General features: G+C 42.4%; 1 protein-coding gene and 1 long non-coding RNA gene across 3 annotated transcripts in view; one reads left to right on the top strand and one right to left on the bottom strand.

Annotated features, from left to right (window-relative positions):
- The window catches only part of AGK (acylglycerol kinase), a 103,129-nt gene extending 97,393 nt beyond the window's left edge, over window positions 1–5,736 (bottom strand). The window contains exons 1-2 of one of the 2 annotated variants that reach the window (XM_054493758.2): window positions 5,558–5,736; window positions 1,279–1,393 (exon numbers count right to left, since the gene is read on the bottom strand). In XM_054493758.2, coding sequence (XP_054349733.1) covers window positions 1,279–1,379 — 101 coding nt within the window. In that variant the 5' untranslated portion in view covers window positions 1,380–1,393; window positions 5,558–5,736. The other variant, XM_063667905.1, reaches the window with a different exon arrangement.
- Window positions 5,690–19,685, top strand: part of LOC129040011 (uncharacterized) — a 40,211-nt gene continuing 26,215 nt past the window's right edge. The window contains exon 1 of the long non-coding RNA XR_008503527.2: window positions 5,690–5,852. This is a non-coding gene — a long non-coding RNA (uncharacterized LOC129040011). The remainder of the gene's footprint in view (window positions 5,853–19,685) is intronic.

Below are 19,685 nucleotides of genomic sequence, written 5' to 3'. Positions count from 1 at the left end.
TTATTTAAACAAAAGGTTTGAAAGTCTACTTCTCATTTAAATTAATGTAGGCTAATGGGATAGATGAGGATAGTCACAGGGGATGGAAGAACAAATTCAGTTAAGTGTCCCTTGATGACAGATCAAGAGACTATAGTAAGAAACGGAAGGAATAAAATGCCAGTGAGACATGAGTTCCAGTCCTTGCTTACTACTGTGAAAGGAAAATAAATCTTGGGACCCCAAAATCACTAAGCTAAAGAAAAAAAGTCAAGCTGGGAACTGCTTGGGGCAAACCTGCCTCCCATCCTTTTTTTTTTTTTTTTTGACACAGGGTCTCACTCCCTCACCCAGGCTAGAGTGCAGTGACCCGATCTCAGCTCACCACAACCTCTGCCTCCCAGGCTCAAGTGATTCTCCTGCCTCAGCCTCCCGAGTAGCTGGGACTACAGGTGCACGCCACTACTGCCTGGCTAATTTTTGTATTTTTAGTAGAGACGGGTTTCACCATGTTGGCCAGGCTGTTCTCCTGACCTCAAATGATCCACCTGCCCCAGCCTCCCAAAGTGCTGGGATTACAGGTGTGAGCCACCGTGCCCCACCGCCTCCCATTCTATTCAAAGTCACCCCTCTGCTCACTGAGACAAATACATATCTGATTGCCTACTTTAGAGAGGCCAATCAGAAACTCAAAAGAATGCAACCATTTGTCTCTTATCTACCTATGACCTGGAAGCTCCCTCCCTACTTCCAGTTGTCTCACCTTTGTTTCAAGTTGTCCCACCTTTCCAGACCAAAACCAATATTCATCTTACATATATTGATTGATGTGTCATATCTCCCTAAAATGGATAAAACCAAGCTGTGCTCAGACCACCTTGGGCACATGTCGTCAGAACCTCCTGAGGCTGTGTCGCAGGCGCACGTCCTTAACTTTGGCAAAATAAACTTACTAAATTGACTAAGACCTGTCTCAGATTTTGGGGATTCACACTACTAACTTGGGAAAGGACTTATCTTTCTCTAGGATGTCTTAATTTCTTCCACTATAAATATAATGAATAAAAATAGCTTCCTTTCTGATGTCTGTACTTTATTCTCTATCCACTGGATATGAGTATGCATGTAGTTCCAGCTCTGGTTACAAGAAGTCTTAGTTTTTGCTTTGAATAACATTTATTTTTCTTTTACACCACATGTTTTATAGGGATAAGCACAGCTGAGCAAGATTTTAACCTGGGCCCTTTGGGGCTGTTTTGCTGCAGGTGCAAAGGTGGGATGGGGCTGTCAGATAGTTACCAGTGTTTTCCATAGAGCCAATGGCCTCCCCAGGTCAGCAGGCAGAGCCCAGCTGTAGTTTTCTTCCAATGATTTCGAAGCGTTTTAAAGAACACCGTCATCTTCTAGAGATTTGCTAGGTTAGTAGAGGCGGAAAAAGAGAAAAATATAATTTATCCATGGTCTTCATGTAATGTCCCTATTACTCTGTCTTCCATTCTTTTATCCTCTCTCACTCCTTTTTTTCCCACTTAGTCCTCTTCCTCCTTACCACTTCTCCTCTGGCCTCAGCTCATCTTCTCCCTTCTATTTCCATCATCTTCATCTCATCCACCCACACATCCATCCACCTTTCTTTCTTCCTTCACATATTTCCACCTAACCTATACTTCTTCCCTCTCTGATCACTATTTCTTCATTGCAATAGAAGGAAGAGGGAGGGGCAGAAAGAGAGGAAGGGAATTCCAGGCTTCCTCTGGTTTTTCTAATTCCTTACAGCCTCACTGTACCACTGTTTAAGAGTATACATTTGTCTGTCCATCATAATGTAAGTGTCCCGAAAAATAATAATACGAAGGGCAAGTTCAAAATAGAAGAAAATACCAGGTCCTCAATAGGAAAAGAAACAGAAAACATGGATAGAAAATTCGATGAAGAGGCAATGTACATGGCTATCTAAAATTGTTCAACTTCCTGAATAATCAAAGACATGCATATTACAAAGAACTATCATTATTGACCAAAATAAATTTTTAAATGATCATATTCACTGATGACATAATAAAATGATAGACCCTCATACACTCCTTTAAAGCAGGTAAATTAGGAAGACTTTACTAAAAAACAGAGTAACACTATAGAATATCTTTATTCTTCATGACATTTATTATTTGATGATGCTTATATTCATTTGCTCGTTTATTAGCCTAATCCTACTGGAATGTAAATTCCATGAGAGTAAGGACTTAGTTCTGGTCATTGCTGTATCCCATGCCTAAAGTAAGATCTGGCACACAATAGCTGTTTAAGAAATATTTGTTCAATGAATAAATTAAATAGCAATTAAATATTTTTTTACCCAAAATTTTTACTGATGGGGAAAAAACCCAAAACATAATGTTAAGTAAAATTAGCAGGATAAAAAGCCATATATAATTGGCATTATCCCAATTATGTTCAAACATGAGTATAAATTTAAAAAGAAAACCAATACAATTAAACAAATTTTTTTTTTTTTTAGACAGGGTCTCACTCTGTCACCTAGGATGGAGTTCAGTGACACAATCGGAGCTCACTATAACTTCTGGGCCCAAACAAATCTCCTGCCTCAGCCTCCCAAGTAGCTGGGACCACAGGCACATACCACTAAACTTGGCTAATTTTTTTCTTTCCTTTTTTTGTTAAAGACAAGGTCTCACTATGTTGCCCAGGCTGGTCTCAAACTCCTGGCCTCAAGCAATCCTCCCGCCTTGGCCATCCAAATCGCTGGGATTACAGACGTGAGCCACCACACCTGGCTCAAAAACAAAACTTTAAAGTAGATCCCTCTAGGTTGTGGAATGGTGGGTGATGTTTATTTTTAAAATTGCAATGTACTTTCTAAGTTTTTGAAAATGAACTTAATTATTTTCTAGATAAAAATTTAAGCAAAATTTTTTATGACTATCTGTTAGTTAGGTATATAGATCAAGAAAAAAAAAACTGTTTCCACTTCAAAGTCCAGTTCTTTTATGACTCCCTTTAAATCCCATTGGTTAAAATTCCTCTCAAGGGAAGAAACATCCTTATCAAAAGCAGCAGTGAAGCCAGTGCCACGGAGACCATCTTCCTGTGAATCCCATACACCGTCAGGCTGACACATGATTCCAAAGGCCCAACTAATTCTTGAACTCCTCTCCATCTGGCCCTAAATCACTCCTTCATTCAAAAGCCCTTTAATAAACACCTATATGGTAGGCTCTGTGCTGGGTGTGAGGGCAGAGAAGTATGGGTCTCATGCGTTCTCTCAAGTGCTCACAACTGTCAAACCCACAATGCTAACACAATTATACAATTACGATTGCAGTACAGTGGGATAAATGTCGAGGAGTCAGCACAAGGCTTTGTGAGAGTCTGCAAGAATGAACGTAACCTGGTCTAGGGCTGAGCGGGTGGTGTACAGTCAATGAGGTCTTCCCTGAGCCTTGAAGAATGAGGAGTCACTAAAGTAACGAAGGAGCTTTGTGGATGCTATTGTCTGAATGCTGTGTTCCCCAAAAATGCTGATGTGGAAGCCCTATCCGCAGTGAGATGGTATTAGGAGATAGAGCCTTCGGGAGATAATTGGGTCATGAGAGTGGCTCCCATGAAAGGGATTAGTGTCCTTATAAGAATAGACACTACAGAGATGGTCTCTCTGCATTGTGAGGATACAGCAAGAAGACAGATCTCTACAAACTGAGGAAGAGGGCTATCACCACGCACTCAACCATGCTGGCACCCTAACTTTGGACTTCCAGCCTCCGGAACTGTGAGAATTAAATTTCTGTTGTTTGAGCCACCCAGTTTTTGGTATTTTTTTTTACAGTAGCCCAAACTGAGAGTGTACAAAGGCATAAAAGACAGTAAAGTGTGTTGAGAGAAACATATGTAGGTAGTTGAGGGGAGAATTAGGTTCATGGCTGAGACCCCTATAACAAGAGAGAGATTAACAAAAGAAAAGCATACATATTTATTTAATCTAAGTTTTAGGTGACACAGGAACCTTCATAAGAAAATGGATACCCAGAAACAGGTAAATTCGTGTATTTTTATGCTAGGTTTGATGCCGAGTGGACAGCCATGGAGAAGTGTGACTGGAAAAAGGGGATATGATCTAACGGTAATACACTGGGGAGAACTTAGCAAGGCCTGTTTGTCCAGATTATTCTCTGTGTACCTGTGTCTTCAAAGATAAGGACATTCCTTTCCTCGATCCTACACTTATAGGATGAGCACCTCTCACTGGAGGGTCTTATACAGAAGAAGGTCAAAGAATTCTTTTATGGCCTGCTTCAGGGGAGAAAAGCAGGAAGCCACAAGTGACTTTCCTGCTTCAGTTGTTTCCTTTAATGCCAACGAGTCATATTTTGGGGCAGTGTGTCCTGAATCCCATCAACAGTGGAGTAAACATTGGAGTGTCTAGAACAGGGGTTGTCAACCTTTAGTGCAGAACTTGTTAAAAACACAGAATCCTGGGAACTGCCCCCTCCCCCAAGAGTCTCATTTGTTCTGGAATTAAGCTGTCATCTTCACTTGTTAACAAGTACTCCCATGTTGGTTGTAATGGAGGTCACCACTATACCAGACTTTGAGATACAGTGGTTTAGAGATAAAGGATTGAGGACCAGGCGGGATTAGAAAAGACCTTGAACCCACACTAAGGACTTTGGCTAGTATTTTGAAGACAAAGAAAAACCTTTAAGGGGCTTTAAGCAGGTGGGTGATATAATCATATTTGAACTGTTAAAAGACCATTTTATAGCAGAATGAAAAATGAACTGGAAGAAGCTAAAATTAAAGCTAAAGAGAACCATTAGGAAGTTATTGCCATAATCTCTAGGCACCTAAAAGAACAAACCAAGATAAAGGATAGATCTGGAAAGCTTTAGAAAGTAGAAATTGGCAGCAGTTGGTGGTCCATTGACTGTAGTGAGAAGAGGAACCAAGCCAGGTTTTTGTGCTTGGGTGACTGGTTGAATAGTGATTTCAGTCATTTAGATTTGAGTGGTAGGTTTGTGGAGAAAAGTAGTGCGGTTTAGGAGATACTGAATTTGACACGCCTGTGGAGCATCCAGGTGAAAATGTTTTTCTTACTAGATAGTGAACCCCTCATGGGCAAGTTCTGTCTATCCATCTGCAGCACCAGAACCTAGTAAAGCGCCAAAATGAATGAACCAACCAACCCATCAGTGGATCGGATACTATTGGCCCCACTTTGCAAAGGACTATGCTGTAGCCCAAGGGACGGAGTGAGGGAGGGTCCACAAGTTAGCGACAGCTCTGGGACTCGAACCCAAGATAGCTGACTCCCGCAGTGACCACGGGATCCGCGCGAGGCCCTCCCCCGCCGCGCCGGCCAGGCCCGCACCCCCTACCCTCAAGCCGCGCCGCCGCCTGCACCCACGACCCCTGATGCTCGGGTCCCCGCGGCTCTCGGCCCAGCGCGACTCCAGAGGCTCCGCCTAGCGCCCAGGGCCCCCATCCCGACTCCCACCCCGCTCGCGCGTCCAGTCCCAGCGCCCCGCGCTCCGCTCCCCCGCCCGGGCGCCGCTGCACTCACCACGGCTGGTCCAGCTCGCGGCTCTGCCTTTCCTGTGTGCTCCCTCCAGATTCCCCGGCTTGTTCAAGGGAAACCGCTGCCGCCGCCCTCGGGTTCCGCCGCGGGGCTGCGAGTGCGCGCGGGCCGGGCCGGGCCGGGCCGGGGGCGGGAACCGGCTCGGATGCTCAGGGACGGTGGGGGTGGCAGGGCCCGCCGCCCTGAGGCTGCCTTTCCGCGCATTCCCTCGTTTATTGGCTCACTCTTCCTTTCATCCATCCTCCTTTGCGCAGCAATATTTGATGGGAAGCCTGCCAAGGTAACACTGTTTTAGCACCTGGAACTAAGTTGTAAAATAAATTAACTAAATGAACAAGGCCATTGGAGATGGTGCTCCGTGCAACGAAGAAAATGAAACGGGGTGATGGAAGGCAGGGCGGGTAGGGGGAGAACTGTGTGAAATTAGGCGGCCTGTGCTAGGCCTTCTGAGTAAGGGGCCATTGGTCTGAGACCTGAATGTCAAGAAGGAGCAGCTGAAGCAAAGAGCCAGGGGAGAGAGCCTGGAGAGAGAAGGGCCTGTGCAAAAGCTCAAAAGCCTGGGGCACTCTGGCGAGTTGCAGGCCAGTGTGGGTGAGGCAGAGAGAGCTAAGGAGACAGGCTAAGCGAGGAAGCGGGAGAGGTGGAGAGAGGCCACTGCGGCCAGGAGTTTATGACATTAAACAGGGCGAGAAGGCATTGAGGGGGTGCAATCAGGGGCTGGTGGCACTGGTTTCCATTTCACACATCTCTCTGGCCACAGGTGCTTGATTGGATTCTAGAAAACAAGAGAGCAACGGAGAAGCTAGGCCAATGCCAACCTCCAGACAGTTTACACTCTGTACTCGCCCCCCAGATTGGTGTGGGGACAAAGCCAGGTCCTTCGGTCCTTCTTCCTTCCAGCATTCAGTCAGTCAAGTTTCTTTTTTTTTTTTTTTTTTTAAGACAGAGTCTCACTCTGTGGCTCAGGCTCTAGTGCAGTGGTGCAATCTCAGCTCACTGCAACCTTTGCTTCCCGGGTTCAAGCAATTCTTGTGCCTTAGCCTCTCGAGTAACTGGGATTACAGGTGTGTGCCACCAGGCCTAGCTAAATTTTTTTGTATTTTTAGTAGAGACAGGGGTTTTGTCATGTTGGCCAGGCAGGTCTCGAACTCCTGACCTCAAGTGATCCGCCCGCCTTGGCCTCCCAAAGTGCTAGGATTATAGGCATGAGCCATCGCACCTGGCCAGTCAACCAACATTTGAGTGTGCGCTAGGCCCTGCAACAGGCACTGGGGGTATGCTCAGGTACAATGCCCTTCATGGTTCCTGCCCCATGGAGCTTGCTATCTAGTCTGCGCATTTCCTACTTGTAGACATGCATCCTACCTATGTCCCCCTAGGTGAATGCTTCAAAAAAAAAAAAAAAAATGGGGACATTCAATGAGGCTATGGTGCACTAAACATATTCCTTAGGCCAGGGTGCACCAATCCATTGGGCCACACTATTTAGTAGCAAGAACTTTCTAGCCCTCTCTCTTGAGTCTCCACCTGTAAACTAGGGGACTGAGAACATTACCATTTAAAAAAAAAAACCCTTCTAGCTCTAAAATGTTGTCATAGGGTATGGAAGACCATTATTTTCAGTTCTTCTTTTCCAACTATCTAAAGCATTTGTGTTTGGAAATAAGCTGCTGAACTGCTCACCTGCAGGCTAGAAAAATCTGAGACTTGATGCTGATGTTCCGAGGGTCAGACTCAGCATATGCTTTAGGGCTTCAGCATGAAAGTGGTTCCCCAAATAAGAAAAGGTCAGCTTTGATGACAGATGAAGAAGGATGGAAATATAGGAGATTAAGGGAATCTGAATGCACACCTGCAAGCAGATGTGTAGGTTGGAGTTTTGGAGACCTATACCAATTCTACTCTCTTCCAAATCCCATTTTACTAGGATGCATTCAGATTCCAGAATAATCAGGCACAAGCTCTAGCCAGCCCTGAATGGGTTCCTGCAGCCCAACAGAAACCTGACACTCTGACTTAGGCAGCCCCAAGAACTTCTGTTAGGCTGGGCGCGGTGGCTCAAGCCTGTAATCCCAGCACTTTGGGAGGCCAAGATGGGTGGATTGCCTAAGGTCAGGAGTTCGAGACCAGCCTGGCCAACATGGTGAAACCGTCTCTACTAAAAATACAAAAATTAGCCAAGCGTGGTGGCAGGTGTCTGTAATCCCAGCTACATAGGAGGCTGAGACAAGAGAATTGCTTGAACCTGGGAGGCGGAGGTTGCAGTGAGCCGATATCACGCCATTGCACTCTAGCCTGGGCAAGAAGAGCAAAACTACCTCTCAAAAAACAAAACAAAACAAAAAACTCTTAGTCAAGGACTAACACAAGTTCCCTCTCATAGTCAAAGAGAGTCCTGGAGAGCTTCCTTTGCTGATCCATGTTAAGGATCTATGATGCCAGAGAAGACTCAGGTCTGACACTCTAGCCCTTAGAGGCCTGGAACAGTGCCTCGGGCACAGTCCCTGAGGCTCAATGGCATATTCATGCCACAGAGAGGACCAAAGACAGATCCAAATACACACAGCCAGAGAGAAGGGCTTGGCTTATGTACTTCCTTTTCCATGTTCTTTGTTCACTATCGCTAACAGCTGAATGAGGTTCCCAAGGAGCAGAAAAGTCATCCCAAGAAGCTTTATTTGGAATTTGCTTGGGTCTTCAGCTCTTGCCTGGGATCTTCAGAGAAGAACATTTTGCACTGTCAAGGATGGGGACTTGTGTCTCTTTTCACATCTAACACATTGCCACATATAATACTATACTTTTTGCATATTGAAATAAGCGACACATTGAAAGTATGGGCCGCAGTTGCTTACAAAATGAATTTATGTTCCCTTGAGGGCAAATGTACTGACTGACATCCAGTAGCTCCCAGGAATGGAAGAGTCTTACTTACAACTCAAGATCTCTAGCATTTTCCAAACATGGTGGCTGACCATCCCAGTAGCTTCTCATTAGTCCAGAACCAATCCTGAGGTAACATTCTCTTGGCTCAGAATCTGTTTTGTTTTGTTTGTCTGTTTTTTGAGACAGAGTTTCGCTCTTGTCGCCCAGGCCAGAATGCAATGGCGTGATCTCAGCTCACTGCAACCTCCACCTCCTGGGTTCAAGCAATTCTCCTGCCTCAGCCTCCCAAGTAGCTGGGATTACAGGAGCCTACCACCACGCCTGGCTAATTTTTCTATTTTTAGTAGAGATGGGGTTTCACCATGTTGGCCAGGCTGGTGTCGAATTCCTGACCTCAGGTGATCTGCCTGTCTCAGCCTCCCAAAGTGCTGGGATTACAGGGGTGAGCCACCATGCCTGGTCTTGGCTCAGAATCTGTTATTAAGAATGTTACAGGGAAATGACCTTGGCCTAGAAATAGGGTGAGAAGAAACTAAGACAGGAGTGCCATGGTCATTCAACAACAAAGAGTATTTCACTCTCCAGTCAGATTGCCCCCTATGGTGGAAGAGTGTTCAAGAACATAAGATAAGAGAGAAAGAATCGAGGTTTAAGGTAGTCTCACCTTTCAATTTTTTGTTCATTGGCAAGATATATAGAGATATATAATTTTTTTATATCTGTATAAAAAATTCTCATACTTGCAACCTCCCTCTCAGTTGTGTACATCAACTACATACAGCTAGAACAGCAATGATGGCATGCTGAATTGCTGTCAATTGATTACCTAGAAAGTGGGTACTGTGTGACTCTCACCTCTCAGTTACCCCCTCCCTGCCTTTGCCACCTCCCTGAAGCCCCTGAAGTTGGTCAGCTTCACTCAACCTGGTGGTATAATAAAATCCATTGCAGGGGTAGGATTTGGAGTGGTTGGTGAACCCACCACTCTAGAGTCTGAAGCTTACAGGTGTAAAACAAAAAGGAAGGAAGGAAGACTGGTGGAATAAATAAACCAAAGGTAAGTGGAGCCCCCTTCACCATTCTTAGCTTCTTTCTTAACTGTTATGTTGTATCACTAAAGTGTATTGTACATTTTATCTCCTTAGCTAACATCCATTGCCCCTTTCTTCTTTCCTAACAGGAATTAAATTTTGTTCAGACATCCACTGTTCACCTTCTCAGCCCCTGTTTGCCTGTAACTACAAAGCAGGTGACTAGATAAGCCCATCCCCTTTGCCAAGGGTTAGTTTACAGTCACTTTAGGTAATCACAGCCATTCCTCTTCCATCTCCAATGATTAGATTAGGAATAGATCATGTCACTCGATTTAGAACAGTCTTAAATGGAAGTCTGCTGAGAGATCTCTAGGGAAGGTTTCCTTCTTAAAAGGGAGAATTCAAGAAAGAAATGGCAATCAACATTAAAAACATTAGGCTACGTGGGCCGGGTGCAGTGGCTCACACCTGTAATCCCAGCACTTTGGGAGGCCGAGGCAAGAGGATCACCTGAGGTCAGGAGTTTGAGGCCAGCCTAGCCAACATGGTGAAACCCCATTTCTACTGAAAATACAAAAATTAACTGGGCGCAGGGGTGCATGCCTGTAATCCCAGCCACCTGGAGGCTGAGACAGGAGAATCACCAGAACCCGGGAGGCGGAGGCTGCAGTAAGCCAAGGTCACGCCACCGCACTCCAGCCTGGGTGACAGAGTGAGATTCCATCTCAAAAAAAAAAAAAAAAAAAAAAAAAATTAGGCTAGGCGAAATAGGCCAGTCACAAAAGACCACATAGTGTATGACTCCACTTACATGAAACCACCAGAAGTGGCAGATGCATGAAAATGGAACATGGATTACAGGTACTCTAGGACTATAGTTGGGGGGATGTTGGGGAGAAGTGGGAAATGATTGCTAGTGGGTATGGGATTTATTTTTAGGGAGATGAAAATGTTCTAAAATTGATGGTGGTGGTTGTAGGACAACTCTATGAATCTACTAAAAGTCAGTGAAACATAAAGTTTAAGTAGGAAAATTGTATGGTATGTGAATTATATCTCCATAAAGCTGTTTTTTAAAAAAGAGAAAGAGATGGTCGCGCTTTTCTCCTATAGGATCATACACGTGTACATAATGCCTGAAACTGCTATAGTCATTCTTCATCCATGAAGGGAGCCAGCCCTGGGGCAAAGCCAACTCACAGAGAATGTCAGAGGAAAAAGATAAAGAGCCCAGGTCCTCAATGACATCGCAGAACCAAATGGTTGTACTATGTCTGGAGTTTGCCCAAACTCTGGGACATCCTATTATGTGAAATAATAAATTCCCTTATTGTTTAGGGTGGAGTCAGGGTTTTCTGTTCCCTGGAGCCATGAGCCCCAACTTGATAAACTGCAAGCCATAGGCTATATTGGTGGATAGGAAACACAACGAGGACAGTGATTTAAAAGAAAAAAAAATGATGGCAAGGTTTTTTTCTGTGATTTTTGTTGTTGTTGTTGTTGTTGTTTACGGAGTCTTGCTCTGTCGCCCAAGCTGGAGTGCAGTGGCGTGATCTCTGCTCGCTGCAACCTCCACCTCCCGGGTTCAAGTGATTCTCCTGCCTCAGCCTCCTGAGCAGCTGGGACTACAGGCATGGGCCACCAAGTCCAGCTAATTTTTGTATTTTGGTAGAGACTGGTTTCACCATATTGGCCAGGCTGCTCTCGAACTCCTGACCTTGTGATTCACCCGCCTCAGCCTCCCAAAGTGCTGGGATTACAGGTGTGAGCCACAACACTGGCCTATGGCAAGGTTTTAAGGGTGAAAATCGATGACAGAAGAAAGCAAGTTGACATCAATGGGATGCTTAACCTTTGGTTTTTCCTAAAATCATCCTCCAGTCATTTCCCTGGACCTTGGACCTGTGCTATGCTCTTTTTCTGTAGATTCATTAACACTAAAATAGAGTTAAAAGTTCAAAAAAATGATATAGTGTCCTTATCACCATTAGTAACCTTACTATGTAGCATCGCCAATGAAACCTGCTTGTGGGAACAGATGCTCCCCAGGGTCAGTACTTTGATCATGGAAAATTATGTACAAATTCTTTTAACACTTATCTTGGTTTATTTGCTCATTTTTTGCATATAGATACTTCTTTAGACTACTTTGTTTCCCCTAAGGAAAAAAATATGAAATGGTGTTCTTGTGGTATTTATGCTTAAAATCCTTTCCTTATTATGACCTTTAATAACCACTGAATCTATTGCTACCAGATTGGAAACATGTAAATGAGGCCTTTCAAGAAACGAACAGGTTCCTAGGAGAGAGAATATTTTTTCACATTATTGCATGAGGTTTTATAAGAACCCTCTATGCTGCCCATTGTCACCCATGATCTATATGGGCCCTGCCTTTTCCTGAATGTGACTTTTCTTGTTAATGTGTCTTGTCATCCTTTGCCACTTATTCATCTTGACTCCAGCTAGGCCCTGGTTGGCACTTCCCAGCTGCCTGTTTAATATGACAGTGAATAGGAACAAAGGTAGGGCCCACATTGATTGTATTGAGCCAGGTCTCCAACATTGTTTTGCAAATTTTAGTTTTCAGGAGTAACCCAAATTCTAAGTACCCTGGAACAAGAAAAGGGAAATTCTACCTGGAATGAATTTTAAGTTTTTTACTGTGGTAATTGATTTTTTCATTTCCAGGAGCATAGAGTCCAGCAGTTTTTTTAAATTTTTTTTTTTTTTTAAGGAAACCAAATTTCAAACAAAATAGTAATTATGGTAGTGTCATCCTAATAAGTTACCATATAATAAAAACTGAATTTTCCTTTTTTTTAAATTATACTTTAAGTTTTAAGGTACATGTGCACAACGTACAGGTTTGTTACATATGTATACATGTGCCATGTTGGTGTGCTGCACCCATTAACTCATCATTTACATTAGGTATATCTCCTAATGCTGTCCTCCCCCTTCCCCCAGCCCACAACAGGCCCCGGTGTGTGATGTTCCCCTTCCTGTGTCCATGTGTTCTCATTGTTCAATTCCCACCTATGAGTGAGGACATGAATTGCTCTAAGTATAGGGCACTGGAGAACAACAGGTACTCGCCACCATTATAAGACTTTTTTGGAATTTTGGTTCTGGCAAGGTAATGGACCTGAAAAGTGTCCCTATTCCAATACCTAGAAATTCTGGTTAAAACATAACAAGAAGATTCATAGGGCATAACTGAACTTGCTGTAAAGGAAGCTTCATCCCATGAGGCCAGAAAATAAACGAGACCTGAAAGCTAAAATGGAAATATATGAGCCGATGATGTCATTGCCTGGCTTGAGCGTTCCAGCTCAACAATCTAGGAGCTATGTCTCGGCACAAGACATGAGAACTTGGGTCCTCCAAAGTCAGGGAGCTGGAAGTAAAACCTCTGACTACATCACTAGGGAAAAAAGTTTTAAAAAATCTACTCACCAATGTAGGAAGATGACAAGGAAGTGGTGTGTCCCAGCCTGAGCTCTAGGTGGAAAAAGAGTCCCCAAATAAGTGATAACACCAAATCTGTGCTTAGGGTGGGTTTTCTGATTTGAATACATGTTATCTCAGTGGTATAGAAGTCTCAAAACTGGAAAAGTTAATATAAAAATTGGTCCCAGACTGATAATAGCTTTGAGTGACAGAAGCAAACACAAAGGCCTCTGGGGGAATGCTCCCATACCAGGCCAAAAAGGATTTTCCTATTTTTTAAAAAACCTTTCTAAAGATGTCACAATTTTAAAAAATCACAAAATACATGAAAAAATGATTTACTTTGAGTAAGTGAGGAAAAAAAAACCCATAGGAGAATTAGAGCCCCACAAACTTAAAATAATTGAATTGTAGTTTGAAATAAAATAGTTCAAAATGATCAAAATCATTACTAAAGAAAAAAATTTTAATCTTAAGAAGAATACAACGCACAAAGAAAAACAAAATAGCAAACTTTTAAAAGAACTCAGTATAACACCCAGAAATTTTTAAAATGCATAGTTACTAAAATTAAAAATTTAGTGATAAGTTAAACAAGAGATTAAATACAGCTGATGAGAAAATTATTGAACTAGAAGACAGATGTGAGGATATTAACCAAATACAGCAAGAAGAGAAAAAAGAGAGACAAAATATAAATAAGAGTTAAGGTGCTGGAAGACAGAATGAAATCCAACAGATGTCTAATAGGAGCTCCAGAATGAGAGAGTAGAGAGATGGGAAGAGGCAGTATTCAAAATATAACAGCAGGCCGGGTGCAGTGGCTCATGCCTGTAATCCCAGCACTTTGGAAAGCTGAGGCGGGCAGATCACTCAAGGTCAGGAGTTTGTGACCAGCCTGGCCAAACATGGTGAAACCCCATCACTACTAAAAAAATAACAAAAATTAGCCGGGCGTGGTGGCAGGTGCCTGTGATCCCAGATACTCGGGAGGCTGAGGCAGGAGAATCCCTTGAAGCCGGGAGGCAGAGGTTACAGTGAGCTGAGATCAGGCCTCTGCACTCCAGCCTGGGTGACAGAGCAAACAAACCCAGCAGATGCATCAGACTGAAACTGCAGAACATTAAAGGCAAATTTTACAGAGAAGCAAAGGAAATTGAATGGAAACATATAAATGCATGTGACCTTACAAAAGGGAAACACGGGTGGAGGCTGCTGTTCTTGGTTCTGCCACTTGCTACTGGGCTGTGGCTGTGATTCTGACTTGCCCCTCTGTAATTCACTTCATACCTCCTCACCTCAGGCCAGCCCTCAGCTGGCCAGGCTTTTTGGTTTTTTTGTTTTGTTTGTTTGTTTGTTTGTTTGTTTAGTAGAGATGGGGTTTCACCATGTTGGCCAGACCAGTCTCGAACTCCTGGCCTCAAGTGATCTGCCTCCTCCGCCTTCCTCAAGTGATTCCCCCGTCTTGGCCTCCCAAAGTGCTGGGATTACAGATGTAAGCCACTGCACCTGGTCTCAAGCTAGGCTTTTTGTTTTGGTTTGTTTTTGCAGGGGGCAAGGGGGATCTGATCTTCATTCCTGGGGGATTGAGTTCTGGGTCCTGCCTGGTTGGAAATGTAGTCTTCTTTCATTAACACTCCCACTGGATATGGCAATATAAAGAGGTGGCCAGCGTGTTCTTCTGGGTTTCATGCATTCACCTTCCTGCCCTCATTGTACAGCAGCAACTTTATTTCTCCTTGAAAATTGTGGTGAATTGTCCCTGATGAGAAAAAATCTTTTGCTTAGGGCCTCTGGTGACTTGCTTCCCTTCCAACTTTAGCAGGCTTAACTATAAGCTGAGTTGGTAGGACTGAGCCAGCTCAAAGAATGCAAAATCTCTGGCTTGGTGTGCAGACTCCCGTAGCTAAGTTCCAGATGCTAGTCATGTCCTTGGTGTGGATGCTCCCAGCATCACATAGTAGACCAGGTGTTTCTGTCTGTCTCCCAACTTCCCTAGAAATATCAAAAGCAGAAGGGACAGGATTCCATTCCTGGAGGACTTTCCACAGTATGACCAGCTGTGCCCAATCCAAGAACACCTCAATATGAAATAAGAATTTAAGGGATCATGTCATATGCACTCTCTTCCTCCTCCTCCCTTTGCTGCCACTATTTTAAGTTTTTCTCAACAAACCTTCCTTTACATTTCAATAGTATTTGTATGATACAGGGTGTGTATGTGTGTGTGCATATGTGTGCGTGCTCACCCATGCCCCTTGCACATTGCTAGCTGTCTCAGCCTGGGTTCCTCAGTAAGTAGAGTTTGTGGGTTAGGGCTCATGTGTTGTTACTTTATTAAGACATGCAATTCCAAGGAGGATGATGAGAAGCAAGGGGAGTGCAAAGGCAGGACAGCCCAAATGAGGATGTGGTACTGAGCTGACCACTGTTAAGTGTGACCAGTTGCTTCATTCAAAGGGGCAGTCTTCCAAAAAATCCATATAAACTGAGTCTCGAGAACCATCCCATAGAGGAGAGGTAGGTGGAAGGATTTATCCACCAGCTCTTGCCTCCCACTGGTCAAAAGTTTGCCCCACAGTGTGTTAACAACCTACACTTCCAGGAAGCACAGGTGTGGGTGCTGAGCAGGGCTTCACAGCTGTGCCAACAAGGGAGCCCAGGGAGAAGGAGGCAAGAGGCTTGGGTTCCATCTGACAATGCCTCTCTAAAGTCAGCCAGAGCACATGCAAAGCTAGTCACTACAGTGACAGCTAGAAAAGAGATAAGTGGGGCCGTTAGTCACGAATGAATGCACGTGTTGGACACACTGACTAAAAACCCTGTTGTGTGCCTGTATTGACCAGCTGCTAGTCAAGGCTTCAAATTCAGCATGACTATTAATCTCTTGGTGCTAGAATTCCTTTATTGGGTATTAAGTGTTCTATACAATGGGGACATGGAACAAAAAGTTGTGGACAGAGGTCATTGAGTATTTGTGAGATGGTCCATCTTCAATTCTACTACTTAGTTCCCTGACTCATGTACTCTGGCTAGTGGAAGAACTGCATCATATATTGAGCTGGTTCAAAGAATATTCTTAATCTTACAGGCAGCACTTTATATTGAAAGCATTTATTTAACTGAGGGCATGAGTGAAGTATAATAGGTCATTCCACTATTCTATAAGGCCAGCTACTTCTGGGTGTTGGGTATCACATGATAAGACCAGTAATTCTCATCTGCTATAACCCATTATTTAACATGGGGTCCTTGGTTAGAAGTAATGTTGTCCAAGGAACTACAATCATTTATAAGGCCTACAGTAAGTCCCCAGACAGTGGTTCTGGCAAAGCATGACCAAAACCAAGTCTGTGAATCCTTCATGGGGTCTTACTGTATGCTGATCTGTCTGTAGACACTGGAAGCATGATTAGATCTAAAGGACAAAATCAGATCATACCAGATCAGCAGAGGAATCTTCTCATGCTCTGAGCTCAGTGAAACCTGGTAGCTTTTCATTCACTTCTCAAGTGGGTACTGGAGCACACACAAATCTTATACTTGCTGCATTGAAAACATGTGCCTTCTTTTGGTAGAAGGTGCAGTGCACAGCACCCTTCCCTTACTCTGATGCATTGATGCAGTGGACTAGCCAATGTGATGTCTTTTGGGTTGGTATGGTAGTAAAAGTCCCTTGTCCTTAGGACCACATTGTTCCAGTGATCATAGATCATAATATTTTCAATATTGAATATATCACTATTTATTCCTTTACTGTTTTGTTTTTGTTTTGGAAATGGAGTCTCACTCTGCTGCCCAGGCTGGAGTGCAGTGGCGCTGGCACAATCTCAGCTCACTGCAACCTCCACCTCCCAGGTTCAAGTGATTCTCCTGCTTCAGCCTCCCCAGTAGCTAGGATTACAGGGGCATGCCACCATGTCTGGCTAATTTTTGTATTGTTTTAGTAGAGACTGTTTCACCATGTTGGCCAGGCTGGTCTCGAACTCCTGACCTCAAGTGATCTGCCCGCCTCAGCCTCCCAAAGTGCTGGGATTACAGGGGTGAGTCATCACACCTGGCCTATTCCTTTACTGTTGAATGACTACCCATTAAGATTTTAACTTAAAAAATTTAAATAATTGATGTCATTTATTATAAATGTAGGGTTAGTTTTTAAAACTAGAATTAATGAATCAGAGGAAATATATTTGAGGTTCCAGATGCATTTTTCCAAATTTTTTTAATTAAAAGCTTATAGCCAATTTATGTTCCCACTATCTTCATAGGATAGTGCCTCTCATAGCACCCTTGCCATCAGTAAGTATTGTTTTGCCCAATGTCTACTTATTTCATTGCTGGGAAAATAGTATTTCATTTTTTCAGTTTAAATTTCTTTGGTTATGAGTAAAACTATTTTTTCATCAATCCAGCCATTTTTATTTCCTCTACCACAGAAATTTGCATGTCTTTACTTGTATTTTTATTCTATTTTCCCAACTTGCTTTTTGTTTATTTTTATTTTTAAAATTCTATAAACTTACCTAAATGACAAAAGGATCAATCATTTTAGAAGGATGATCTACTAACTGGATTCTGTTGATGTTTTAATGCTTTTCTTGTCAGTTTGATACATGCTCTTTATGTAGTAAGGATGGTAATCCTTTGACTTATTTGTTGCAAATATTTAGCACTTGGTTTACAATATATTTTGAAATAAAAATAAAGAAAAAAACCTCTTGAATTTTATGTAGTTAAATCTCAGGCATATTCTTGGAGAGTCCTCTATCTAGTGATCAAAATTTATTTATATTTTCTTGGAGTTTTCTATGGTTTCATTTTTTATATTAATCTCTTAAAACTCACATGTAATTATTGTTCTGTATCAAAATATACCCAAATCTGTCCAACCTTAAAGTCTTCACTGAAGCCATTCCATTCACTTATCACCTAACTCTTTCTCATCTTCCTCCTCTCAGCTGAAAGGTGGCTTCACCCAAGAGACCTTCCCTGAGCCATCTGTCTAAATTAGGTTCCTTCTGTTGCACTCTTTAATAGATTCCTTATCCTGTATGACATTCATAATAATCTGTAATTATATATTTAGTTCTTTGATTGTTTAATGCCCCCCATCTACTGTATTCTAAATTATATGAGAGCAGAGACAGTATTATTCTTTCTTACAGAATATCCATATCTTTATTTATACAGTGCGTGGCATAAAATAAATAAAGGTTGAATGATTGAATGAGCCATGAACTTCCTCTGCTTTCTGCCCTCCCACATACAAAATTACATTTGTCTTTGTTCAAACTTAATAGTACAACCACTTTCCTCTGCTGCAGACTCAGGGAGCTTATGTTCACTCCTCCCATCCACAGCTCATCCATCCACCCGTACTCAGAATGGCACACCCATCTTCCTGTCTCCGAGAAATCTGCCTCATCAGTCCTTTCCTCCCTCTAGTATTTTCTCCCTCCATCTCCACTGTCTTTTCCTCTTAGCATATAAACCTACTCAAAATCTGCCCACTCTAACATAGAAATATACCAAAATTACCCCCTTTCTTCTCCTTGCATTCCCACTACAATTTTTAAAATAAATCTTATTGGCATAACATTTACATACAACGAAATGCACCGATTTTTAGTGTGCAGATTGATGACTTTTGATAAATGCATATGTTCCTATACTGGCCACAATGAAGATACAGACATTTCCATTGCCACCCGTGTTCTCTTACCCTTTTCCAGTAAATTCCCACATTCCCTCAGTCCACCCCAGTACCAGCCAATCACTAATCTTCTTTCTACCACTGTATGTTAATTTGTATCTTTTAGAGTTTTACATAAATGGAATTGTACAGTATAGAGCCTTTTGTTTCTGGCTTTTCTCTCAACACAGTTTTTTTTTGTTTTTTTTTGTTTTTTTTTTTAAGATTTATCCATTGTGTGCTTCAGTAGTTTGCTCTTATTGATGATTAGTAGCCCATTGCATGGGTTTCCTGCCATTTTTTTCATTCATTCACCTGTTGACAGACATTTAGGTTGTTTCAGGCTTTTTGCCATTATGAACAAAGGTGCATTCAACATTTGTATACAAGTCTTTGTGTGATATATGTTTATGTTTTTATTTCTTTTGGGTAAATACATAGGAAAGTGATGGTTGGGTTTTATGGTAAGTGTGTTTAACTTCTTAAGACACTGTCAAACTAGTTTCCAAACTGGTTGCACTCCTTTACATTCCTAGAGGCAGCATATGAGAGTTCCAATGGCTCCACATCCTCGCCAGCACTTGGTATGCTAGTTTTAAAACTGAAGACATCCTAATATATTTAATCATCTGTAGAAGATATTGATGAAGCATCTGTTGAAATGTTTTGCCCATTTAAAAAATTCTTCTTATTGAATTGTTAAAGTTCTTTATATATTTTAGATAAAAATCCCTTTCAGATATATTTTGCAAATATTTTCTTCCAGTCTATCTTGTGCTTTATTTTTATAACAGTGCTTTTTGAAAATCAAAAGCTTTACATTTGGTGAAGTACAATTTATTGATTTTTTTTCTTTTATAGTTCATATTTGTAGGGCCCATTTAAGAGTTTTTTGCTTAATGCAAGATCATTCCGATTTCTCCAATGTTTTCTTGCAGAAGTTTTATAACTTTTATTTTTATTTTTTGGTTAGGTCTATTACCTATTTTAAGTTAATATTTGTGAACTGTGTGAGGTAGGGGTTGAGGTTCTTTTTCCCATATGCCTC

The sequence above is a fragment of the Pongo pygmaeus genome, chromosome 6 (genome assembly GCF_028885625.2).
Source record: "Pongo pygmaeus isolate AG05252 chromosome 6, NHGRI_mPonPyg2-v2.0_pri, whole genome shotgun sequence".
NCBI lineage: Eukaryota > Metazoa > Chordata > Mammalia > Primates > Hominidae > Pongo > Pongo pygmaeus.
Note: the sequence above shows the minus strand (reverse complement) of the source record. Positions and strands in the feature narration are given on the sequence as shown.